The 27,140-nt window shown below is 37.5% G+C and overlaps 1 protein-coding gene across 1 annotated transcript in view; it reads right to left on the bottom strand.

Moving 5' to 3' along the window:
* Nucleotides 1–27,140, bottom strand: part of MICU2 (mitochondrial calcium uptake 2) — a 135,267-nt gene that overhangs the window by 15,888 nt on the left and 92,239 nt on the right. Inside the window, exons 3-7 of the mRNA XM_068181342.1 lie at nucleotides 22,534–22,565; nucleotides 22,346–22,421; nucleotides 17,645–17,692; nucleotides 13,662–13,744; nucleotides 7,669–7,731 (exon numbers count right to left, since the gene is read on the bottom strand). Coding sequence (XP_068037443.1) covers nucleotides 7,669–7,731; nucleotides 13,662–13,744; nucleotides 17,645–17,692; nucleotides 22,346–22,421; nucleotides 22,534–22,565 — 302 coding nt within the window. The remainder of the gene's footprint in view (nucleotides 1–7,668; nucleotides 7,732–13,661; nucleotides 13,745–17,644; nucleotides 17,693–22,345; nucleotides 22,422–22,533; nucleotides 22,566–27,140) is intronic.

Raw genomic sequence — 27,140 nt, 5'->3', positions numbered from 1 at the left:
ACACAGTTATTTTATAGCTAAAGCAGAAACATTCCTCATTTCTACTACAAGCTACAGTTCACCAAATGCCAGTGATATGAGTTATGTGTGAGTGAACCTAGAAAAAAATACTTTTCAAGCCCTATGCAAACTGTACTTACTGAACTTTTATCATTTAATTGCAGGCAAAAAACATTTAAATACCCACAGGACCCATCCTTCTTAAGTTTAAACACTTGAGATTATTGTGAAGACTGATGCATAAACATTGGTATATACTTTTTTGAAAGCCAAAAGACAAACATTCATGTATGCTTATTTGAAATTCAAACCCAAACTATTTATATCAGAATGCGAAGTTTTCTAAAAGAGAAACAGAGAAGAATCCACATATCCCTCACTGCAGCGAGAGTGTAATCTGCTTTCTGTGGGTTTTGCTTATATGTTTAAAGGAGACTTGAAAAATGCAAGGAATAAATTTGCTAATGTAATTTTAAAAACTGAACTCATGATTACATAAATTAATGCTTCTAATTTAATTACTCCATATTATAATCAGTGTTGTATGAAAACAAACTGAAAAATGAGGTTTAAAATAACCTTTTCAAAACTAAGTCTGTGACAGCGAAAGTTTTTTTCTTCTATAATGTTTCTCTAGTTACAAGCTAGAAGAAGTCATACAAACAATACCTACCTCATCTTATCTAAGATGACAAAGCCTATCCCAGGATTTATAACAAATATGCACCTACTTGTTGGCTACCTTCTTTATCAGTTGAAATTCCACAGTGAAACTGGCAGATGTCCAAACACTATGTTAGTGAGAGTTAAATATATTTTAAAACTACAAAACAGTACATTCCTTTAAAGCATAAAATGCAACAGGAGCCCACAGAGACTACACCTTAAGGGTGATATTTCAAAAAATTGCTTTTTCTAGAGTTAATGCTATTAAATTAAAGTACATGTTAGTACATAATTCCTTTTTGTCCACAGAATCATTAGGAGCTTTTGCTGCTGATCTGTATAAATTAGTACCGACATGACAAATCCTTGTTAGAAGATAATGAGAATTCTATTAATATTTCCAACACCTCGCCCTCGTGAGCTTGGGTGAAAGAATAACTTACACTTGCAATTCTCTCTTGGCAATAAGAATGAAATAGTAACCTAATCCCAGGCCGTAAAGCAGACCAGACTGGTAGATTTGAGTCACTATCTACACTGAGTGAAAGTTTGTATTCTGGTGTATAGGGCTGCTTCAGGCCCTGGGATGGCGCACCATAGGATTCTGTCAATCAGTGCATTTTACAGAAAGCTAAGGCACAGAGTGAAAAAGGATCCCAGTGGTCTGAGTTTCATCTTGATACAAGCACAGGATGGGGCAGAGACATGTATCACAACTGGGAAACTCAGACATGTTCCAGAATCCCAAAGACCACACAATCTGATGCCACACAAGTCTATGAACTAATGAATATATGTGTACATATTACATACATAGGATAATTTTCCTAGAGTAATGTTAACGCCGCCTACATTTTTCAAAAGTATCATGAATTGCTGAATTATGCAATTATTCCTTTTTAAGCAAGATCAGATAACACAAGTTATTTCCTTATTACATTACATAGTCTGTTAACACAAGAGGCCTGATGCTGCAAAAACTGAGTCCTGGGCAAAGACCTATCTAATCCTGTAGCTCCCCACTGAGCTTTTGACATTTAGGACCTGATACTGCAGCAAGTACCAACAAGTGTCACTGAGAAGAAACTTTATCGCACAGTGAGATGGGATTTTCAGAATAATGTACCTAACTGATTTTCAAAACTCATCTGAAATGTTAATAGACTTACTGTCTCTAGATTCTTACCACCTTTCCTTGCAGAATTTGCCTGAGGCATGACTGGAAAGCATTCATCATGATTAAAATCTGCAATTCGTTTCTTGTTCTCTTGCTTGCTTCCTGAGAGATGGTATTTGCTGTGCAATGTCTTACTTCACTAGAAATTGTAAAAATAATATGTATTTTGGATTGAATATTTTTTTTATTTAAGACAGGAGACTGAGTAGATGGAAGAATGGGCAGAGAAGTGAGGTTGGGCAAGGAGGACAATACCTTAGTTTTTGTCTGCTAGTGATGTCCCAAATCTTTCCAAAGGTAAGACTAAATCTTTGCAAATTTTTCTGAGTCCACTTCTCTGCAATCCTCTTTGTTTTTAAGCTGCTAGCTCAGTCAGTTCACCATGCCAGGCTTTTATCCCAGCCTAGTTTGACACACTGCTAAAGAGAATTCAAGCTTTCTGTGATTTTGAGAGTCTCCCAGATGCTGGGATATATCCTATGACTCAGTTCTGGTAAGGAGGTTTAAAAGATGTGTCCATTACGAAATTAACAGTTACAGTCAGTCAAAAGAACTGTAAGCAGGCCAGCTAGCGGGACTAGGAGATATAGATGTCCAAAAGCAGTCCTTTTTGGCAAAGCTCAGTCAGCCTCAAGTGGGCCCCAGAAGGAAACAATGTCTTTTATGGTAAATCAACTTTCATCTTAATGTGAATCCATACTGAAGTTTTTCACATTTTGCAATGCATTTTCTTACTAGGTAGGATTCAAGAATACCTCAGGTCTGATGCAGAAGGGCTGAATTGTTCACAGATGATTCTACAGAGGATATAACAGACAATATTTGAGAAGTCTGACAGAACATCTTCTAAACAATGAACAGCATCCAATAACCCCTGTAATTCCTATTACTGAGAGGATCAGTCCTTTTCTTAATGACAACTAATGCCATGGAATCACTCTGCTGTACACTTAGGGCCTTTAGTAACGAAGAACATGTAACTTCACAGACATCCTCAGGTTTCAGTGCATCACCCACAGTTCTGCATCAATTCATAAGCAGATACAGAATAAAAATGGTTTCCAGCCGATGGAGCTAAAACTAATCTGGGAGTACATGCTGCAGGAGATACTTTAAGCCCCAAACAGAAACAGGTTGAACCATGTCTTCTTCTGAGCAGGATGACTGCACCAAGCAGTCGGGGAATGGCACTGCTGCACTGCAAAGCTCTGCTGGCAGCCTGAGAAAGCAGCTCCTACACACAGCTGGGGACAGCTCCTCACAGGAACCCACGCCCTGCCTCTCTGTTGTGGCATACTTTAAAAATGTGACTTTGCACCAAACAAATAGGTTCCATTATGAGGACCCCACTCAGGAGGTGTGATGTGCTATGAAGCCCACTCTTTTGATCAAGGCAGACTTGGCCTCAAAGGCCGAGCACATCCATCCTCAGCGCGCACAAACCCTCTTGCTCTCGGTGCTGAAAATGGCTCAGGTGGCCTGCCACCAGCTCCCTAGCCAGCCCCTGCTCAAATATGTTTCCTTCTCTCTCGAGGTTACAATGTCATGAGACCATATGGAAAAATAAAATAATATCCTTGCCCATGAGGTAAAAAATGACCCAGCGCTTTTTCAATAATCTAATATTTTGATGTCAGACAGTTTGGTTCTTTAGGGGGTTTACCTGTCTGGAGAACTTTCTTTAAAGCACAACATCACACTGCTCCTTGGTTTAAAATATCTAAAAGCTTTTTAACAGAATTCAGTGTTAAATTGCTGACACAAAACATACATATTTATGTTGGAGAAGATAGGTCAAGAAAAAATGTGCATTTCATCTGAACTGAGAGGTTACAAGATTAATGACAGACTCTTCGGGGAGGGATATTAATTTTAGTCTTGGACTAGATTCTTGTAAAATTTGATGTGCTGCACCCCGGTACTGCTGCACTAGAAGAGCAGCCCTCCTCCCAGCCACCACCTTCCTTCAGTTTTAAGCAGTCTTTAGTTACACTGAGTTACGCAGACTTAGAAGCACTGAGTAGAAAACTTTAAACCAGGCTGAGATTCTAGGGAGCAGATGGGCAAGTTATGATGACTTGCACAGTTCCTGTGGTTGAGGAGATACATCACAATTCTGCAGTGTCCTAAGGTCCAAGTGTAAAACCTTATCTTGACCAGGTAAGCAGAGAGAAACGTGTGAATGACTAATGTAATTTACTTCTTTTAGAACCACAGGACCGAAAAAAAAAAAAAAAGAAAAAAAAAAAAAGAGAAGTAGACAGGCTAAAACAACTTAAATAATATGAAATTGTTCATGTGTGAGTCTAAAAGTACACTGCATATAGTCAGACAATTTCAGTTCCTAGTTCCTATGCTTAAAAGAGATGAGTAGCTGTGTCCCCAACTACTAGTTACATATAAAAAAAATGCCTAGTCATACTCTCACACTTTGTATGAAAATGTATTCACTAGGGAATCCAGAAGCGTATCTTTAATCATTTGGAAATGAGATAATTCATTTATTTCACAACACTAATTTCATTTCAAGAACAAATACAGAACACTCCGTATTGTCATTCCTTTTCTAACAGTAGCTAAAAGTAATTTATAAGTTTACTCATTACATAAAGCATATTAGATGACAGATATTGAAAGTACTTGATAACTCATTAATATAAATTGAAGGGCCTGAGAGCAAAGTTCCTGATCAAGACAACTGGTCTGTCCAGTGGATATTTGCCACCACTAGCATTGTTTTCATGGCCAGGACACTAAAGCACCTTACCCTGTTAGAGTATCCTTTTAAGGAACTCAGGGCAGGAACACAAAAGCAACTCGTGCTGCTTGCCGGCCAACAACTTTTCAAAACAAACCAAATCTTCTAGTTCATGCACTTTCCTACTGGAATCTAGATCACTTCCAGGCAGGGATTCAGGCTCTCCTTGTCCATGAACCATGGTCATGTGTTCAGCTGGATGTTCCATATGAAGAACAGTTCTGCCAGGAAGCCAGATGGACAATTTCTTCTGGCCTGTGGGGAGGGTGCTTGAGCTGAGGCAGTCACTGCCTCTGTTGACTTCTGCACCATTTTCTCCAGTCTGATTAGAAAGAAGCAGACTCCAGTGTTTTAAGTCTGCCTGCAGCTCTCCTTCACTGTGTGCACCTCTGCTACGAGACTGCTAGACTGCCTGCTCTGCATAATTCAGCATGGAACTTCCTAAAAGATGAAGCCAGATAAGGCAGGGCAGATTTTTTTTTTTTTGCTTTTCTTCAGGCATAAATTATAATATTGGAAAAAGAAAAGCCCTCAATTGAAATATATGTATCTGGATAATTAATTCCACTGTAATCCCATTCAAGGGCCAAAACTAAGTGGTGAAAATTTGAATTTAGGTGTGTAAGTCAAAGTGTCTGTAAAAAGGCAGAGATACAAGCACCCCAGGAGAAGAGCAAACTGATTGTTCTTTTTCTTATACAGTAACTCGATGAGTATAAATTGGTATCATCATAAAGTAAATAAATGACTGGGACCTTTGTCTACACAGGGAATACACCTGCATATACCTGCTAGTTAAACAAACATGCAGACTACCATTTAAACTGTATTCTCCTAGGTTGGTGACATTTGCCATCTGGTATCAGAGACTGGGTTCACTTTGAAAAAACAGCAAACTCATATGCAAATTGAGAAAGTGTTGTGGAAATAAAGAACCATTCCAAACACCAAAATTCTAATGCAGTATCTCAACTTTCAAAAAACATAGTCAACTTAAATGCCATATTTTTTTGCTTCATCTGTTTTGCTTAAAGGCAATACTATGACTTACCATAATTATAAAAAATAAAGGGTAAAACCATGTCCAATGACTACACTGTATAGTCAGATTCACTGCTTACAAAGATAATAAATTTCTTTGGTGAAAAGCCGAGACAGGAAGAAAATAAAAATTAAGAGAAATATGATAATTTGGATTTTGCCATGTAGAAATATAGAGACCATAATAATTTCAAGTTAGCTGTATTGCCCAAAGCTATTTAATTCTTCCATACTAGAATTCCATTTATAATCTTCTACGAAACTGTATTAAATAACATTTTCTGGGTACAATAACTTCAGATTTTTCTCAATGGAGAACTTTGAAGACAAATTTTGAAGCAAGACAAAACCAAAATAGAGACATTCCAGCTCAGGTATTTAATTAGCTCACAATAAGCTTATGTGTTTATAACTAATCTGTCCAACTGTATCAAAGTTTCTCTGGAAATTTTATACTATAGCTGTGCATTCATGCAGAATAAAGATCCTTTTTCTTTCACTGTCATGACATTTAAGTCTCAATTGAAATAGGTTTTGAGGAGCAGACAACCATATTAATCCTAGCTATTTTAATCTGGTGATTGATGAAAAGATTCAAGAAAGGAGATGGTTGTTTGTGGATCAAACAATTTTTAACTCAAGTTTGAATATACACTGAGGGAGGAAAAATTTTGTGAATCAGAAGACAGTTTATGCCTAATAAATTTTAAGGGTGTCAGCAACAGCCATTTCCGCTTTTTCCTCAGGCATGTGAAAAAGTAAAGAACATGAGCAACTCTTTGTAGGAACTGTTGATGCATGATTTACAAAGCAGAGCCCTCTATAAATTCCTTATTGAATGCTTCTAATATGAGCAGCTGCTGCCTCATGCCCAGTGTAAACCGAAAGTTTACAGCCAACAGCAAGTTGTTGATGTAAGCAGCGTCTTTTAGTAATGGAGACAATCCAGCTATACTCTCCCCTTCTTTAGAATCACAGAATAATTTAGATTGGAGAAGATCTCTAAGATTATTGAGTCCAGCTATTAACCCAGTACTGCCAAGTCCCTCACTAAACCATGTCTCTATGCACCACATCCACATGTATTTTGAATGCTTTCAGGGATGGTGATTCCACCATTTCCCTGGGCATCCTGTTACAGTGCTTGACCAATGTCAGTGAAAGTATTTTCCCAATATCCAATCTAAACCTCCCCTGGTGCAACTTGAGACCATTTTCACTTGTCCCATCAGTTGTAACATGGTTCACTAGCTTCTTCTGAGGTGTTTCAGTATGTTCAAGATTCCCCCTCTCTGTTTTCAGTCTCACTCAACCTACAGAATATCTTGTCTCTGTGCTGACTACAGACTCAAGAAGAGACTCTACCTGAGAAGAAGGGAGGCTGCAGGTGGCTGGATTCAGGGGAAAACAGAAGAGACCAGGAACTTACTTGTCCCTTTCACTGATGAGATATATTTACCATTTGCTAGTGGTCTCCAAAGCAGTGCAACTTCTTTCCCAGGTGGACAATCATACTCTAGGATTGCTTCTTCTGGTCTGCATCTATGCTGCCTTTTTCAGGAAATGGACTTAACTAAAATAATCCTTGCCTTTGTCACCTCAGTGACAATAACCACATTTCAAACCAACTCAGTATAAGCTGATATCACTGCAACAGCAACACTTAGGTAACCTGAAGCTACAGATTTCCGTTTGGAGAGCCTTCTATTCTCATACGACAATATGGAGCTCTTCCTGAGATTTTCATAAATAGAAGTGAGTTACTTTGAAAGAGAGGCTCACAGAAACCAACCAACCAAGTGAATACACAGTCATGAAATACTCTGCATCCATTTCATCATAAGGCTCAGAAATTACAAACATTTTTCTTCCCCAGATAGAAAGCAGTTGACAAATCATGGCCTTTCATTTAATTAAAGCACTAATACTTAGGCTTATATATGTATCTAAAAACTCTGAAAAAATAACAAAGTTCATGGGAAACACGACAATGTTTTTGTGAGGAACATGTATCTCTATTTCATACCCGAAGTACAGTTTCGTCTCCAGATGCTTTCAAGTCATCTTCCTTCCCAATGATTCTCTGGAGCTGTATTTGTTGAAATGGGAGAAAAGAACAGGAAAATTACAAATTTGATAAGAGCCTTCTTTTTCTGAACCTTGACTTAATTGCACCTTTTCTTAATTATATATTTCTGCAAGGTTCTCTAGTCATGACAAAATATTTGCATACGTGAATATTTTGCTATTCAGACACACTTCTTCCTAGGAATGTCTTATCTACTGTGGTTAATATAACCAAACATGAATATATCTCTTGCAGCCCAGTGCTTGCTCTATTTTTAGAGGGTAGATTTCCAGCACTAGAAGCTTAGTTTTCACTTCAGAAGATTTTGGAAGTCTGGGGTATAACATCAAGGATAATTCCAGAAATAAAAATTATCCTGACTTTCATGCTGTCCTTCTAGATAGTTTTACACAGTTCTGTAATAAACATGATCTTCTGGACATGAAAAACATACCTGTTCAAATGAGGTACTGTACAACTAATAATAAAGAATAATTTAATTCAATAAGAAAACATTTTTTTCAGAATTGGCATTAGGCAGAATGTGGTTTGAGTTTTCCCCTCCACCCTTGGAAAAAATTAATCTTGAATGTATTAGCTAAGAAGATTTTTAGAATTACTGAAATGACTCACATTTAAAAACATAACTTCCACTGTCCCAAATAAAGCTTTAAGGTAATATAAACAGTGCATTAATTTGCAGTACCTCAAGTATATCAGAGCTGCAAGGTTTCTTTGACTGTATTTCAGCTTCAGAGATGAACACTAACACAGGAATGAGTGATTTAATATAGCACAAAGTACACCTACCTTTCAGACATTTGCATGAATCCTCAGAAGGACAGCAGAAATGAAAGAACAAAAGACTTAATACATTTCAGGTAGAGATATGGAATTACACTGATCACTCTGGATTTGGAGATTTTAAAAGATGCTTTTAAAGCTCAAGGATTTAAAAACTGCTGGTTTGCTTCTCAAACATTTCTGAGTGATTCCTCAACCTGCTCATTAAAACTGGGAAAAAGTTCATTACCGAATTTCCACAGTCAGTATTCTGTGGAGTTTTTAAATCTCCCTTTTGTTGTTATTTTTGTTTTTCCTTTTTTTTTTTGTCTTCAGAGAAGCAGTATGGGCTTGTAAACAGTAAGAAAGAAAAGCTATCGATTTGTGCTGCCAAAGGTCATCCATTGACCTCAAATTTTGAGTAATTAACCTGTTCTGGGTTTGTTTGGGTTTTTTATCCTCATTTTTTTAGTTTCTCAGGATGCTTACTTTATATTATTAGTTTTAAATTGCATGTCTTGATAGTATTCACCAAAAGAAATGCTGTAAAACAAGGCAATTAAACACCACTTGTTCCTCCAAATTATCTTAATTTTTGATCATTTACAAAACAAGCTACTAGTACAGTAAAAGCATTATGAATTTCTTCACAGCAAAATAGCATTATAGAGATGTGGGTAAAACCACAACTGCTTGTCCATATTCTCAATGAGAAATCACATCTTTTCTTACCTGAAAAATCAATAATTTGACCACACATAAGGAATAAAACTGCAAATACTTTCCAAACAGGAGAAAAATTATATTTTTCTCTTTTGGATTTTATTTCTAAAGGACTCTTAAAAAAATCTGCAGAGTAGATTTCAGTAGCAGAGGCTACTGAAGAGCACAGACACACAGTATAATTATTTTCACAAGTATTCTAAAAGATTTCACTTATTGTTTTCTTACACTGTATGTAAATTCTTAGAGTGCTTTAAACTATTTCCAGAAGTCTGTTGATTTTTTTTCAGCATAGTGCAGCAACTATTCACAGAGGGAGAAGAATTCTGCCCTCAAGAAATGGACTCCTCCATGGAACATTTATTTGTATTTAATATTTATACCTGCTCACCACTCACTATAGTAATGGCTAATTGAAAGATAATGAGACCTATTATGCACAAGTGAAGCCTTTACTGAAGACAGAAGTAATCTGTTGTGAACAAGCCTTTCTGGCAGAAAGACTATGTCTGTCTCTAAAAAAAAATGTGTTTTTGCATCTTCCAGTTGCTTGAGAGAGATCAGTGCTTGTGGATGCTCTCAGATCACACAAGTGCTCTGTGCCACAGCTGCTGAGTGTTGGGTGCTGGCTCATTCAGCCCTAGATGAAGCTCTACAAGTATTTTGTGGTATCTGCTCTCCAGCAGAAGTGTATAAGACACTCTACTTAGAAAGTCTAAGTCATACAGCTCTTGCATGTGCCATCAGAGCTACTCTGCCTTTATTCCCAATAGTTTTGAACTGTCATTAATTTTACTTAGACATCTTTAATCAGGACAGATTTAGAGAGTCAGGGAAATTCCTTACTTGCTGGGGATTTTGGGAACTTTGGTAGCCTTATTCTTGGTGGGAGGTCTCAGATTAATGTGCATGGGTTATTATGTGTCTGGAAATCCCCCTCACCAAGTCTCAAGTAAATGTCTTGGAAGTGCAGAGTTCACAGAAGTATCTTACTGTCCTCACAGAGATGCAGATAACATGGCACTGAGAAATGATTCTGCATTCTGGCAGGGGCTGATTAAAGGGTGGCAACTAACATCGGTGAGCATGCCATTTCTACCTCATCTTCTTCACCCTGGAGTTCCAGGGCAAAGCAACAAAACCCTATTGGCCCTAATACTGAAATGTCTCTTGTACTGTGACTGTTTACCACTGAAATGTGGATTAAACAGAATTACACTGGCTTCAATACAAAGAAATAGGGAGGAGAGAGAGCAAGAGCATCCCTGTGAAGGGAGAGACTTTTACTGGAAATCAGGAAAATGTGCACTGAAATGGAAAGGCTGCAGAGGACAAGATAAACTCCCTTGTTGAAAACATGGGATTGCATTCAAGATCTCCTTTCCCAAACATCCAATTTTGTGAGCAGAGAACACTGGGAAATTCTGCATCTCCCACTCCTGAAGTGCCTGATCCATACAGGTTTGAACAGCCCATAGCCCATCACATAATGCAGGCACTGAGGACTGACTGGGGTTGGAGTTTCTCTTGTCAAGGTCTCCCTTTCCTGAATGACCCGCTTGACACATCTTATGCCTGTTCATCCAGGAACACATGAAAATTGAGATATACACAATCCAAAGAATTATGGACATTTTGCAAACCATAAGGGAAGTTCTTACCTCAAAGACTCTACAGTCTAGATCAGCAACTCTACAGTCAGACAACACAGACATTCATAGAAGTCTAATCAGTAGTTAACGGTGGGAAAAGGGGAGCACAAGAAGTGACAAAGCAAGAGAGTGAACCAGCAATGAAATTTCTTTTCCCACTGTGCCCTGCCTACAGACACTGCCTCCTGATTACTCCTTCTTAACTATTCTTTTCCACTGTGTTTTCCTTATATACATTTCCTGATGTTAATGTCAAATATAGTGTGGAAATCACAATAGAATAGTTCAGATATATTTTCCTAGGATGCCAACTGGGACAAGACAAATGACAGATCAGCCACATAATTTACTGATTTATTAGCTATCTAGAAACTTTCTATGATGCATATAGAACTAGAGGAGTATACAGATTAACATACACTTATTTCCACATTCTTACATTAAAAAAAAATTATTTTTAAACCTAATCTATAAAGTTTTGCTTGAAAATAGTCTCCTCTGTGAATATTAACAGAACAGTCATAAGAGAAAACTCATCCTCTGACTGACTTGCATCCTGTGGGACCTCTTTGAATTTAACGATTTTGTGAGTTGAAAAAGTAATTTATATGGGTTTTTTTTTACCACTCTACATTATTTTATCAATACAGCCCAAAAAGGAAATGCAAAGTAACAATTGTTACTAACTAGAATAATTTTAATTTAGCTTGATTGCCTCTACAGAAATCAAATTATTTTAATGATTTATGTAATGTTTTCACCTCTACATTTAATGACTTTCTGTTGTTTATACTGGTTGATTCAATTAGAATACCTGAATTGGGTGATGATATTAAATATATAACATATTTCACATCTCCCCAAAAGAGCAGTGTAAGAATCTCCTTATTTGCTTAACTGATAGTACCTTTTTAAAGAAAGCACTGCTAATGTGTTATTTTGGAGTAGAGGCACTACAAGCTGAACATGTTCACTCGTGTTCATGGAGTTACTTTCACTTGTAACATAATGTTTTGCAGCTGAATAATACAGCCATAACAGACTTATTTTGGTAATCAGGGCACTGCTAGTCTGATAACAATTCACTATGATTGCACCTGGTTTAGTAGGTTAAGAATACAGGCTTTACTAGAATTGGATTTCTTTTTAATCAGCAGAATAATTAACACTTTAACAGAACAAATTCTTCAAAATGAAAAGATCTTGTGTAGCAACAAATGGGTGTAGGGCTGTGCTGCTTTTGGCTGGGGTAGAGTTAATTTCCTTCACAGTGGCTGGTGTGGGAGTATGTTTTGGATTTGTGCTGAGCAGAGGGCTGATAACACAGAGATGTTTTTGTTATTGCTGAGCAGGGCTTACACAGAGTCAAGGCCTTTTCTGCTTTTGTACTGCCATGCTGGGGAGGGAGCTGGGCGTGCTTGTGAGGCTGGGAGGGGACACAGCCAGGACAGGTGACCTCAACTGACCAAAGGGACATTCCAGACCATCTGACATCATGCTCTGTGCATAAAGTGGGGGGAAGAAAGAGGAAGAGGTGGGGGGGTGTTTGTCTTCCCAAGTCGCCATCACATGTGATGGGTCCCTGCTCTGGTGGGGATGGCTGAACAGGGCCTGCCCATGGGAAGTAGTGAATTCCTTGTTTTGCTTTGCTTGTGCACATGGCTTTTGCTTTGCCTATTAAAATATCTTTATCTCAACCCATTGTCCTACCCTTCTGATTCTCTCCCTGATCTAGCTGGTGGGGAAAAGAACATGCAGCACAACAAAGGTATCTGCAGGTTCAGTTAGGGGCTTCTGGTAACACCGTCTTGGAAAATTATCTAATTTGAAGAATTATTTTCAAATAGTACTACTAAGTCTAGAAGTATTTTTGCAACATTTTAGAATAGATTTAAAGTATGACTCATCAATCATAACCTTGCTAAGAGACAATTCACTGAAAAAAAGGTGCTAAGTGCAAAACACGTGAACAGCTATTCTGTTATTAATCAACAGGTCCATCTTTAAAAGTTTTAGATTTTAAGGTTCTCTAGAGACATGAGTTCATGATCAGCTTTAATGTCACCCTAGTGACAGAAAGTAATTTGAATTATAGTAGCTATGTCAGCTTCTTATAAAATTGTGTTTCCACTTACCTCCAGTACGAATTAAGGATCTGAAATAAGTTGAGGGATTCTATTAAAAATTATGATTATTAATTCTGCATTCCACTTTTGACAAGAAGTTCATAGTTAGTCTCCTGTTAAATATTTAGAAGTTGAATAAGCTATAAAATCCAACCTATTCTTCTTAAAAACATCAGAAAAAGATTTTTTTAGTTTTTAAAGTATCTACCTTTCTCCCCCATAGTTTAGACATAATACGGGAAAAAAACCTGCTGTTTCTCTTCAAAGTGTGAATTGATAAAAACCTTTCTGCAACAGCAAGCAAACTTAATAAAGACCAAAAGAGGATGGAGAATAAAAGAAATTATTCAACATATTAAGAAAACAAGAAACTCTTCCAGATCATTATTTAAATTAGCTCATGGGATTAATGGATATACACTAATTCCTACCTTCCCAGTAGCAGATATTTACTTACAGTTCGAAGGTACCATTTATACATGTGTGTTCTATTATGGTAAGTACTTCTATCACAATACTTCAATATGTGCTCCTTTCATATAAAATATTTTAGTAAGCATGTGATCATAGACTGGACTAAAAATTAGCCTTGATTTTAATGAATCTTTATTGAGCAAATATAACCCATGGATCTATTTAAAATTAAAACGTATGTAAATACACCTACCTTAAAGAACTCTTTCTTTTCAACTTGTTCATTGCCATCTGCATCCAACATTTTAAAGGCAATCTGAAGTCCAGTCTGGGGTTCTGCAACAAATTGCAAAAGAACTTTATTGAAAATATCACACACGTACACTAGAACTCAAATACCAAATGTAAAATGAGTATTGGCTCTGGTTCAGTTCTCCATTGTTATGTACATACATGGTATTTCCAGTGAACCACACACACCTCTTCCAATACAAGCAAACTGTTTAAACACCTTTTTACTATCATGTCAAGGGATAATTAATGCAATGGCAAAGTAAGAACTGCCAGCAGTGCCTAAGTACAAGCCATGAACGTCCATCTGACTCCAACGAAAATACTGTATCTCTTACTGGCCAGGTCTTAAGATATTCCCAAAGGATGTCTCTATAATCCCATGTTGCTTCTGCAGTCTAGCTCTGCCTTGTTTATAAGAGCTCCTTTTTAGGTGAGAAGAGTGGAAAACTATTTCTGGCCATTTTTGACAAAAGCATGTTTTGTATGACTCCCACCAAGATTATTTTTTTCAGGAATTCTACACAATTTTACCCTGCATTTCCTTCACCGAGTGGATGTTTCTTTTCAAGACAAAATGTAATGAGTTCTGAATCTTGAAGACACTATAAAAGCATGGTGTGTTTCAAGCTTCTTCCTACAATTTCCTGATCTTAATTTGTTTACAGGAGGTGGCCTTGAACATTGGCAAGCCCACACAGGAGCAGCATGCTGCTGAAATGTAGCTACAGTAGCTACATTTAAGTAGCCCTTATCCCAGTAGCCTCTGGAGCAGGTGAATTAATGCCACAATCTAGTCATGGCATATGAAAGCCATGGACTTATTGTCTCTGGAATACATTGATGCTTCCAAGAACAATGCTGGGCTCACGAGGGCAGCAAAGTAGTATCTCTAAAAAACTCCAATGTCTTCAGAGATTTTCTTCTGGAAATATATTCTTCTAGCCACATTCTGTAAAGTTTTAAGCCTTGCTTTTGTTTAAAGAGAATCTTTCTGCAAGGGGAACAAGTTAAAGAAATATCCCATTTCTTTTAAGTCATAACAAGATGGTTAAAGAAAGTACTATTTTTACATTTTAAAAATAACTACATCTTCAGCAGTCAACTAATATTCTGTGTGAAGCAATCTTGTGATGCAGGGGTATTTTATAAATACCACTGCAATTTGCACAGCAGTGCTGTCCCCAGCAACTGGGTTGATTTAATACTCAAAACTGGTTTCCTTTCCATGGAAATGCCACATGCTAAATTTGTGTTACTAGTACAAAAGCAAGAAAAGGCTATCCAATAACATATTTAGAGAATAAAAGTAATTGATGCATTTAATAGCAATTCATACCATCTGTGTTCCAATTTTCAGATAAGAGAGCTGTTAGTGAAAATATAGACCTAAAGCTGCTTATACTGTTCAGAGATGACATACTTATCTGATATGATGTAACCCCAAAGGTATGTGTTTGTAAAATAAGCATAGTTCAAAGACTACCACAGATATATTTGTATTTAATTAGAATCAGGCAAAATTCCAAAATCTGAACAGAGAGCTTCATCCTGGCTGTGAGTGCAGGTTAGACCTAGGTGCTTCCTCTCCTAATATTCCTGCATTGACCAAGCTGTCAACTTGTGTGACTGGATAATTGAAACAAAGCTCTAAGTAAAGGTGACAACTTCAGTTCCTTGGCTTCTTCACCAGGCAGGGCTCCATTAACCTATTGCTAGAAATGAAATTCAATATAACACTGGAAGAAAAAAGACAGTGATGACACAAGGCACACAGGAAAGAGAAAAGAAGGTCATGGGGGAAAAAATAAAACCTTTGTCTATCACAAAATTATATTTTCAAGTTCAGTGTTTTTACAGACTCTGATTTTGTATGACAGACAGCATGGTCTCATCAGCAGTGTGGAACCAGGAGTCTGATGACTCTTTTTCCATTTCCCTATTGCTCAGTTGGTGACTTGGAAGCAATTTAAATATTGATGCCTGCTTTAAGAAATCTCACATTAATTCTCACTAGTGAGAGAGACAGGTTGTGTAACTCAGGGCTGACTGACAGGGGATCCTTGTTAGGCAAAGATAGAGGCACTAATGCTTGTTGACATTTGCTTTCAAACTGATCAGTATGATAACCCTCTGTGTAACCAAAGCAGCAACATTACCACTGCATTTTTATCCTGCATTAAAAGGTGCCTTTGTTTTTGAGGTTCAATACATTCTTATATAAATTCTGTGAAAAACAATGTTACCTGATTGTCTGGAGAAGTGTAACAACTTTCTCTGGTACTGCTTCAATTTTCTAAATGTTTCAGCCAATAAGTCAGCATGAATTCACTTTCAGCTGCCATAAATTTCTAAAGAAATAGAATCTTTGGCACTTATTCCTGCAACTTTAAGGTATTCTTCTGAAGTCACAATTTGGCTGTCATAGTTGTCCTTTTTTAACATAAATTTGTCTTTTTCGAGTTGCAACAAATACTTTGAAATCAGAATCCTACCTGGGCTAAACTCCTGTCTCTGATTTTAAAAGCCACTTGAACATAAGGTATAATTCATGTTCAAGCAGTGTGTAGCACGGGACAGTCAACACAGCTGAAGCAGTGTATTTGTATGTTAAAGCTTAATGCATATCTATAGATATGTAATTTAATACTGTGTACTAGCTAAAGTTGCCAAAGAGATTATCCACCCTTCATGCTGTGCAACAGGAACTAATGGAGTTCTGCTGAGAAATGAGGTAAGCTGCAGAAAGGCCACTTGAATTGTGCAAGAGATGCATAATAATGGAAGGCTGGACATACTCTCTCCACTCTGTGGAGACCAACATTACTTGTTCATACTACACCATGAGAGGGTGGATTTCCAGAGCAAGGAAAATTTATCAATTTATTTAAGGCCAGCCATGGACCTTGCAGCCATGGAAGTGATGGGGGTCACATGAGAGTGATGCCTCTACAGTCTGTCAGGAAAGAAGAGACTGCTTCTTTCTCTCCTTTCACCATGCACTGATACAATAAATCTATTATGCCTGGCTTTGTCCCTTGCTGAAAATGTTAGACTTGTACAAATCAGTCAAACAAGACAGCATGCGGACTGTTCTGTGAACTATTTCATGGACATGCATATGGACTACTTCACTACAGCTCTAGGGGTCTCGCCTTTAATGCTCATTGACACATTTCAAATCTCGGCGTTTTTAAGCATCACCTACACATCAGAACAAAACAGGGGGGTAGCAAGCATGACACAGAGAAAGTACCAGACAATCCCAGATCACTTCCATGCAAAAAACAAAAAAATGACTGTTGCTTGTAGATGAAGCAAGTACCAAACAAAAGTTGTTTTTAAAAAAAGTGCTTCACAGAAAAAGGAAGGAAGTAAAGGAGGGGGGCTGAAATACATGTACAATACTTGGAGGAAATAAAGTCAAAAGGAATAGAGGATAAAAAAAATGGACTTTAAAGTCAGACAAAAAGACACTGAAAAAATCTGCTGTTTATGTATTGCATCCATTGCAAATCTGAACACAATAAAAACAGGCAATTACCTCTAAGACACTACAACAGTTTTTCACACCCCTGCATAAGCTCAATGTCTCAATGTCCAAAATTACTACAACTACTAGCCAGAAGAAAAATTATCTTCCCATCCAGTTTTTCTCCTTATTATGTGATGGTGTATCCAATGTCTCCCCCCTCTCAAAGGATTTCAAAGACTTTTCTGATCCCACGGTGCAGGAAGTACCATAATTTTTAAAGTATTGCTATGAGCCAATGATGACACTGACATCCATTTATATTAATGCATTGTCACTCTATATACAGTAGTTTTTTATGTTTTACTATAATGCAGAAATTTAGAAGCTAAAAAATACTAGAAGAAAAGTTCCTGGTAAACTGTTAGTAGCTGAGTATTTGTGCCTATATATTTTAAATATATAATACTTACTTGTAAGAATTGTCAGCAAAAACAGATACTCTGCATAAGATATCAACCCTGAAAAAAAAAGTTTAAAAATTACTTGTGGAAAAACCCAAAAACTGACAGCAAAATTTGGAAGATTAAATCTTACAAATATAAAAATAATGTAATTTGACATTGTATTAAAGTAAGCCAAGTTACTATTTAATAAAATTTTCACTTTTGTTTTTAGTACTTTGAAGATAAAATTCCCTAACCCCAGACTCATCAATGTTCATGTCTAACCAAGAAAGTAAGGTTTATTTGATATTAACAAAAGGCCTACACTAAATCTTTGGATTCTCACTGAAAACATTCAATGTTTATATAAAAGACAAATAAATTAAATGTGCTTTGTCACATTTAGTACCTGGGAGGAGAACTACTCGAACATTACCCTGAAGGATCAAAGTCCTCCATCCTTTGGCAGGCTCGCAAAAGGCGGAGAATAGCTTCCCTCTAATTCTCAAGGGAACATGGCAACACGCAAAGCTGCCAAGCTGCTAGATTGTGCTGATAGTACTGCTGGGCCCTGTGCCAAGAGAAGGCTTTTTTTTTTTTTTTTTTTTTTAAATAGGAACATGTCCTTTCTACAAGGTGAAAGTATTTTCCCCCCTTTTGAAGGAAAATTCCAGTGTTTTCTTTTGAAATACCGCCTTAAGTGAAAAGCCTGAACAAACACAAAGATGTGATAGCGTCAAAATAGAGTGTGCAAGCTAAAGATAGAGAGTGCAGAATGAGGGTGGCTAAACAACAGAATCTGAACCATCTGCCCTGCAATAATGTTTGGGGAAAAAAATGTAAAGGGCTTTTTTATAAATCACTTTTCAAAATAACTGAGCTACTTTTAACTTGTGAGCTAAACATTGTATAATGCTGAAGCTGCTTAAAATAATGAAGTTCAAACATGCCTATCTGTGCAAAGATAAACTATTTTTGTAATTTATATTTAGTTAATTGATAGATAAGGAGCCCACTTAAGCTTCAGTGATAAACAATTAACTTTTGTTAAACTACTATGCAGAAGAAACAGCATTTGTATTTGACCTCAGATAGTAACTTAACACTTCTAAGTACCAGAGCTCAGAAATATTAAATTGCTAAATGCAAGAGTCTGAAAATACGAGAACAAGTCTTAGCTAAAGGGAAGTCTAATGCTGATCCTGTTGCCAACACACTCTGGTTCCATATCTCAGCTTTCCTCTCCATCAAAATAAGACGATTTACCCTATCATCCTACAAGAATCGTGTTAATCAGCACAATACCACAATCATACAATACACTGTGGAAATAAAAAATACTTGCATCTCAAAGACTTAGTCCTGCTTACAAGTTTTAGCATTTCTGTCATTGCAAGAATGCAAATTATTATTTTCATTGCTGTAAAACTTGGAATTGTATTCTTAGATGAAACATCTAGGTTTTCTACAAGTTCGAAATCAAATAAACAGAAAAAGAACTCCTGTCCCATTTTTTTAGCTTATATGCCTAAGACAAGATTAAAAAAAAAGATAGAAACAAATAGGTGGCAAAAAGAATCAAGCAAATAGTGTGAAAAGCAGTGATTAAGATTCCTAATTTTGTTTTGTTTGTGACATAGCAAAAGAACGTTTAAGGGAAGAATATCAAGGAAGACAAGGAGGCAACTTCTCAGGTCTGTATAGAAAACACCTCCCAGTCAAGGACTGCAGTGGTGTCAGCACAAAGACCCCTGACTGAAAATGTAACCACCAAGCAATGAAGGACAGCATTGCTGGGCAAGGAGAAGTGGGAGGCTGCCCCTCAGCTGTCTTGAGATGTTCTGCATGGCATAGTCTAAGGAAAACCTGGAAGCTGAAGACAAGTGGTTTATGCTAGGTAAAACAGAACACGGAGAGCCCAGTGTAGGGATGCAAGATAAGAGATGAGACACTCAAAGAAGTTGTGGAAAAAAAAAGTGTTTATCAAAGTTTTTGAAAGGATATTAACACAGCAGATTACGGTTGTAAAAGTCTGAGGAAAAAAAAGTTGTAATAATTGAGATACAAAATACTGAGCCCCTGGAGAGTTTTAGCTTTACAGGTAGACAGGGTTCATTGTACTATATAAAATTTTGCAGAAAGCATCTGCAAAATTTTTACGGAGATGGTGAGATGTGAAGAAAAGATCAATTTGAAGACAACACCCTGCTATCTGGCTCAAGGGAGAAGCACCTGAATTGAAGAGGACTGGAAAGAGCAGCTTTGCAAGAAATGGCAGGAGTTTTCATCATCTTACTGTAATCTAACTGAAAAGTTGCTATAGTGAAATTGGTAAATATAATAAGAATATGTAGAAATATTCTGGATTATTCTTTAAAACTTGACTCAATGCTTTACAGAAAATTCATGGCTTGCCTGATATTTTCTGGAAGACTGATTGTACTAAAATAATTTATCATAAGATTTTTAAATTTGTGGACTAATTTCCATTTAAAAACTTATTTTAATTTTATTGTCCTTTTGCTACATGCAGTGAGTGGCCAACTTACCTCATCCATAAAGTAAATGAAATATTTTGGTAATTTTCTTTTTTATTCTACAGTAATCATTACAAAGACGCTCAAATTAAAAGATGTAACATAGCAAATTAAAAAACCCAAAATAAGACAACCCACTGAAAATTAAATTCATATCCAAGCAAAATTTAAAAGATAAAAGCTTCACACACTGTTGAATGACTCAGCATACTTGCAGCCAAGAAAATGAAGTTTGCATTGGCAAAATACTGTCATTTTCTAAAGCTAAAGGAACCTTCCCCAACCCTCCCTAGAAATATCTGTCCTCAAACTTACTAACAACTGCTGACAGTACAATATTCTTATTACTGAATAAATCATAAGTGTACTTACAAAATATGACACAAATTTTAAAACTGCCCACTAGAAGGCAGAATCCTCTAGCATTACATTTTACAAACCAGACTGATGGCAGTTTTCTGTCTTCTTGACATTTAAAGAACAATTTGAAGGTAGTTAAATAACCTCAGCCAAACAGTTGGACAGGGGTAGATGCATTATTCTGGTACTTGCAAAAGCATAAATATTTTCATTTTTAAACTGTGATAATAATGCATCTCACATTTTTAAACTGTGATAATAATGCAAAGCAAAAGCATCAAAGTCACTAAACAGGCATCATGACCAAAAATTGTAAAAACTCTGAGTGTTGTGAGGACATATGGATGACAGCACTGAATGTTTCTGCATCATCTCAAACTCCTACCTGGCGTTTGAAGGACAGAGATTCAAACACACAGTGTTAAGCAAGGGCAGATCTTTGCCAGAATGCAGAAGACACCAACTCTGAGTGTATCACTGAGCCCACTTTGTGCCAAACACTCAGCTGGGAGAGGTGCAGTAAGAGAAAGCTGCATTGATTTGCTGTTTTCCATTTCTCTTTGTGGATTCCTGGTTTTCCCAGGCAGCATGCTCTGGGGATTTGCAGTGTCCATCACGAGAAAAAGAAAGGCTCTAAACATGCAGTTAAAGAGAGAGAATATCCAAAAATTCAAGACTGAGAATGCTTTAAGCTAAATCCTGGGAAAGCATGTGATGATTGGAAAAGGCAGGGAATGACTGTTTAGTACAAAATCCAGCTTCTCCCAGGATAGGAAAAAATTGTTAATTTGTTCAGAGATGTTTCAGGGCTTTTGGGGTATGCTGGGGCTTTCAGAAGCAGACTGACAAGCAAGGCACCCAGCTGAAGACCCTTGCAGGTCTGCACAAGAATGCAAGAAATGAACTGCAGACAGAAGAGGCTGTGAGACCAAAGGGTAGTGAAATGCTGAGATTGAGGACTGCTCTCTTGGCACAAGCTTCCAGCCGTGTCTGAGGATCTGCTGTGCATGGAGAGAGCATGGCTCATGCCTGCCAAGGAACTTCAGCAGTGCAACAGCAGCTTTATTTTCCAGAAACATCCACAGGATAAGGGATTCAGGCTGAACTGTATGATACACAAAGTTTGTGAATAGGCGCTGTCGGTCTTTCTCATTAGTTTGGGAATTTTGTTCTTTTGTTACTGTGAAATGGTTAATTGCTCATCTATTTGGTTTTCTTGATCCTCTTGTTTGTTTTCTCTCTTCAATTAATTTATGTTAATGAGATGTTTATTTGGTGTTCTTTAATCCCCTGCTGTTACACTAACAATATCCCCACTCTTAGTTTGCTCTTTATGTAGTCCAATATAAAGTGGAAATGCTGGGTGAAAAGAAAACAAAGCACATCGACACTGTGAAGGGTCACAGAGCTCCCAAAGAGGGAGAAATAAGTTCAACTGCTCTTGGAATCAGGGATGCCACTTAATGTAACTAGGTACAATTTTTACTTTTATTCATAGTTTCCATGCATTTAAGTTACATAGAGGAACAGTCAGGTCATTAACAAAAAGTCTTAAAAGTCCATTTTGTGTTCAAGCCATCCCTTTAGCTCTTTCCTCTTCCAAGTAGGCTTTTCAGTTTCTTTCATGTCTCCTCCTACACCTAAGAAGGCTTTCAATTCCCAGCCTCTTTACTCTCTCTTGTATAACTGAGAGATTTGCCAAGGAGGCAGCTACTGGCTAGATGAAGATGAAATAAAATCCATGAAAACCTCTTTAAAAATACATTCAGCTCACACCATATAATGAGATAAAAAGCAAGACGTATTTTTCAGTATCAAAAGTGCTCATTACCTTTATCACCAAGCTCTCTAAAAAAGGTTGGTCCTGGTTTAGCTTTGGCAACATACAGCAGTGCAGCATCTACCTCCTTTAAAGACATAAACAAGAAAATATAAAGCCAGTTTTGAAAGAGACTTAATCACTTCAGTAACAGAAAGAATGCAAGTTCTTTTGAAGAAGGAAAGGAACATTTTGCTTACCTTTTTTGTCAGTTTCTTGGCTGAAGCTTTGCCTATAATAAAAAAAATCATCATCATTCAATAACAAACTGACTTTGAACTTTGATCAGGTTTTGTGGCATTTCTTCTGATTTTTTTTGAGAAAATGCTAAGTAATATGAAACAGAATATTTCGCAACAGACAGTTTGTTTCTAATTCCCATAATGATCACGAGAGGACAAGATTTAAAAATAATATGAGCAGTCTGTTCAAATGTTCTCTCAGCCTAGATTAAAGCACAGCCTACTTTCATATCGATGACCAACTTACTAGTATGACTTTGCATACTGTGAGCTACAAATGTCGCACAGATTCCACGGCTACACTATACAGCAAGAAACAGCTGTAGTATTTACAAAGGGATTTCCATGCACACATGATAGTCCTTGAAGTGTGGGTTGAGTATGTGAAAGCTAAGAAATACCAAAAAAAAAAATTAAAATGTGATGTTTCTATTAAGCAGAAGTAAATTGAACAACTCTGCTTTCCGAAGGAGCATCAGATGAAACTCATGCAAACTCCTAAATGTTTCTCAGCAGGTTCAAGTGTATACACTCAAACAGGGGAGTCACTAGCAGTATAGGTTATGATCCTGTGTAAATCACATGTTTGGGGAGCTGCAATGTGTCTGTACATATGTATGTAGCTGCAATGTATCAAGAGTGGAACATTCCAGCTGGTTAGGCAGGGATCACAGAAACCCTATGGTCATGGACCTGCAGGAGCTGTGCATGTCCCTTCTCAGTCTACCTCCTCAGCGCTTCTCATACAGTTCTCCAAACCCTGTTGTCCTTCACTCTTACCTCTCTCAGCCCATCATGCTCTTCCTTCATCTCTGTTTCCTCTGGATTCCAGCCAGCCATTCCCTCCTATTTATTCACATTGAGTAAGCACAAACTGAGCCACTTGGATGTGCTCTGTGGACTGGTGCCCCTGTGTGCAGCAGCCTGCTTTGCTCCACGCTTGGTCTCCAAGGCTACTTTGCTGCTTCACAGGCATTTTGCATCCAAAGGGTCACCAGTGCAGCACCACTATCTGGAAATGGGCATGATGGAAGCAGCCTGGTGGGCAGCTGTCAAAAAACATCTACCAAGCATTTTCACAGGCCCATAATTTGGCCAGACAGCGGTGCTTTGTCAGTAAAATAGTGAATTTCCACAGTGCTGGCAAATGGCATGCCCAGCTGCAAGGGGTTTCCACTGGCAACTTTTGGCTTGGAACATCTCAACCAGCAATAGCTCATTTTTCAGCACAGGCAAAACAGTACCCTGGCCTCTGCTCCCTCAACTAGCAGTAACAGTTTTGCTGATAAATTCCACTCCTCACATCCCCTCCCCCAAATCAGCCTAAGGCAGACACCTGGCACATAACATTTCAACACAAATGTTTAAGTTTGACAAAAGTTATAAGCAACTAAAATTAGGGCTTTAATACTGGAGTGTTGAGTGACCCCAGCAACAGGTGTTGCCAGTACCACCTGTTACTGTGGATGAATACATTTTTGTGCAATGCCTATACATATATTTAAACCCATATACACACATATATATAAAGCTCCATAGGTAGATACCTTTTAAGTATAACAATGCATGAAATCCTCTACTTTGCCTCATTTGAGACAAAAGAAGTCAGACTGATAACAGACTGGGAGAAGCAGCAACAACAGCTACATCCACTAAGGCTGAGTCCTGAGCAGTGTGATGTAACACCACAGTTACATGTAACAGCAGTCCCTGCTGCAGAGCATTTTCATGAATGGCTGCTTAGGAAATTAAGTGATTTCGATCTCATCTTTGAAATGTCACTGCTTCGTACAGCATGTTTCAATGTGAAACTGAACTTAAGCTGGTTTTTTGGCCCTGGCAGACCCACCAATAGAGCAGCCTTACAGAAGGGAATGAGTCAGGCTGTAGGTCTGCAAAACACAGTATCTGAAAGAAAAACGGGAAAACCACCCTGCAGTTTCTCACTGTACATGCTCCTTGCACTTGCTGTCTGCACTGAAGCCAGCCATATATCCTTATTTGGTTAACAGCAACTCCATTCATTTGATTCTCCTGGTGATCCCAAGAACATCACATCTGGATCAGCACCTGCTACCACAGCAGTGTAGTGGGGAGTAACCTTTTGCCAGCATCCAGGAGGATGATGAAAGGAGACAGGCTGAACTCTGCAAGCTGGAACAGCCAAGGCATGGATAAGTGATGCAAGGTAAGAAGAAAACACTTGGAGCTACAGCTGAGACAACAGTTGGCCAAGTTTGTGAGGCTGTACACTTGAGTCTGTGTTTCTCTTTGTGTTGCATTCAGCACAATGCTGAAACTCTTCAGTTACATGGTTTTGGGAACAACATATCCTCACTGAGAATTACCAGATATTGATAAAAATTAAGAAAAGGAAGGGAAGTCTATTGTAGACGTACAGACTCTTCACCAGCCAGCACTTACAACTGCAACTGCCTAGAGCTCACAGAAATGGCTGTGGCAGCCATCAACATCTGCCCTCTTACATCCAGCCACTGTCACGCTCCAGAGGATATTTAAGATGCTGATATGTTGACCTCTTTCAGAGGTGAAAAGACAGTAACAACAATGATGCAGAGATGCTCATGCTACCCTCGCATGGGGGAAAGGACTGGTAGAGCAAAAGAAGAGCAAAAGAAGCCTTCACTGAGTGGCAGAAGAGGGAGAGAAGAGTCATAATCACCCCAGGACGTGGTGAGACGCAGCACCAGGTGGGTCAGAATCGGTCCTTGCAGCAACTGGACGAGAGGCAGCTGCCACAGTAAGACAGGAAAAAAGGCAGGAGAGAAAGGAACTGATTCAGAGAGAAACAAAGAGATTTCTACTTTTCAAAGCAGTAAACACAGCAAAGTACTAAATATGGAGTCTTTTAATGGTGCTCTTCTCACATGGGCAGATGTCACCAAGCACGTGTACTGGAGGGTAGGAATCTTTTGGAAAAAACACCCTGACACTAGGGAGAGTAGTGTTATCTTTCATACTGGGATTTGTGTAAGATATTAGACTACAGTCTTATAATAATATAATAATTTAAACTGTAGAATAAGTTTCCTCCAATAATTATTTTAATGTTTTCTAAGAATTACATCCAGTTATATTTTATTGGTATTGTCATTATATAAAATCATGTGTGAAGACTCAAATCTCTGTTTACACTAGGAAACATACTTCTTGAATGCTAATTTAGCTCTTGGTGCTTATTTTCTCAATTTATTTACTTCTTAACAGTGAGCACCCTTTAAATACCAACAAGGAAAGCTCTATTAATATAAAATGTACAGCCCTCCGAGGAATCAGATCTTTTAAGACCTTGTCTAAAATAATTAGGAGAAGGTTAACTCTTCTCTGCAGAAGATGCACTGCAAAGGTTTGAACAGTTTCTTACCCGGCTTGTACACTGAAGAAAAAAAGTGCCTCTTTTTTCCCATGAATTAAATATTGATGCTATCATTCCTCACACATGACTACAAATATATCAGGATCTAAGTCTCTCTCTGAGGACTACAGGCAATAGATGTAATTATTAGGGACTATTTAATCTATTAAGTAAAAGATCTGCATGATTCAATTTTCTTTAGTTTTACTCTTTTACTTTAATAGATTCTTACTACTTGGAAAATTAATGACACAGTACCAAACTTGTTTGTAGTAGTTAGAGTCTTTCATATGAAAAAAGAAACTTGTAATTTTAATTGTTTTTAACTTGATTAAATGAGAACAACTTTTTTTTTCCTACGGACCTGCCACAATTATGATGGAATACTGGTTTAAAGGACAGTATTTTCAAGGGTCTCTACATATTTTACATATGCAATCATCTAATTTTCACCACCTACAGCATATCCATGAAACAATGGCATACAGAGGCACTTTTCATGGACAAAAAGGCATTTTAGCTTTTTTAGTAGTATGAATACCAAGTCTACTTATTAACACACAAGTTCTGTGCTGTTAGCCAAGAAAGTTAGTTGATAACTATAATTAAGAAAACACTGCCAAGAGCAGCTCCATCAGTCTTTATTTGCCCTCGGCAAACCTGGGTATTTTGTCACCTACGTTTCTGGAAACAGAAGTGTTTCCATCATCTATCGTTTTTTTACACTAAGATGTAGAACGGACCTGACATCAATGTTAGGATTACTGTTAGGAAAGGGCTGAATTAAACAAGGCTGGACTTGCACACACAGTAACACCCTTTTATACCTGTAGAGCTAAGGAATGGCTTAGATCTGACAAAAGGTGTTTAGATTCAAAGAATTTGTAAAATCACGAATATAAGCAACTCTAACAACAATAATCGAAGGACAAAGTAAAAGTAGTTACTACTATGTATAAGAAAACATAATTTTACATGTCTTCAAGATTGCTTTATTTTTGTAATAAGGATATTTAATTTAAATTTTGAATCAATCTTTCTCCACAGCCTGAAATTCAAATGTGAACAGTATAAAATAGGTATCTTTTCCTAGAAGAACAAACTCCTGTCCTTTTCATCAGTGAAGTCACTAAGATGGTTTGACCCAAATCTCTTTTTAGCTCCATTTCAAACAGACAAAATTACAAAA

The sequence above is a fragment of the Anomalospiza imberbis genome, chromosome 2, assembly GCF_031753505.1.
Source record: "Anomalospiza imberbis isolate Cuckoo-Finch-1a 21T00152 chromosome 2, ASM3175350v1, whole genome shotgun sequence".
NCBI classification, from domain to species: domain Eukaryota; kingdom Metazoa; phylum Chordata; class Aves; order Passeriformes; family Viduidae; genus Anomalospiza; species Anomalospiza imberbis.
This window is presented reverse-complemented; position numbering and strand designations above follow the sequence as displayed.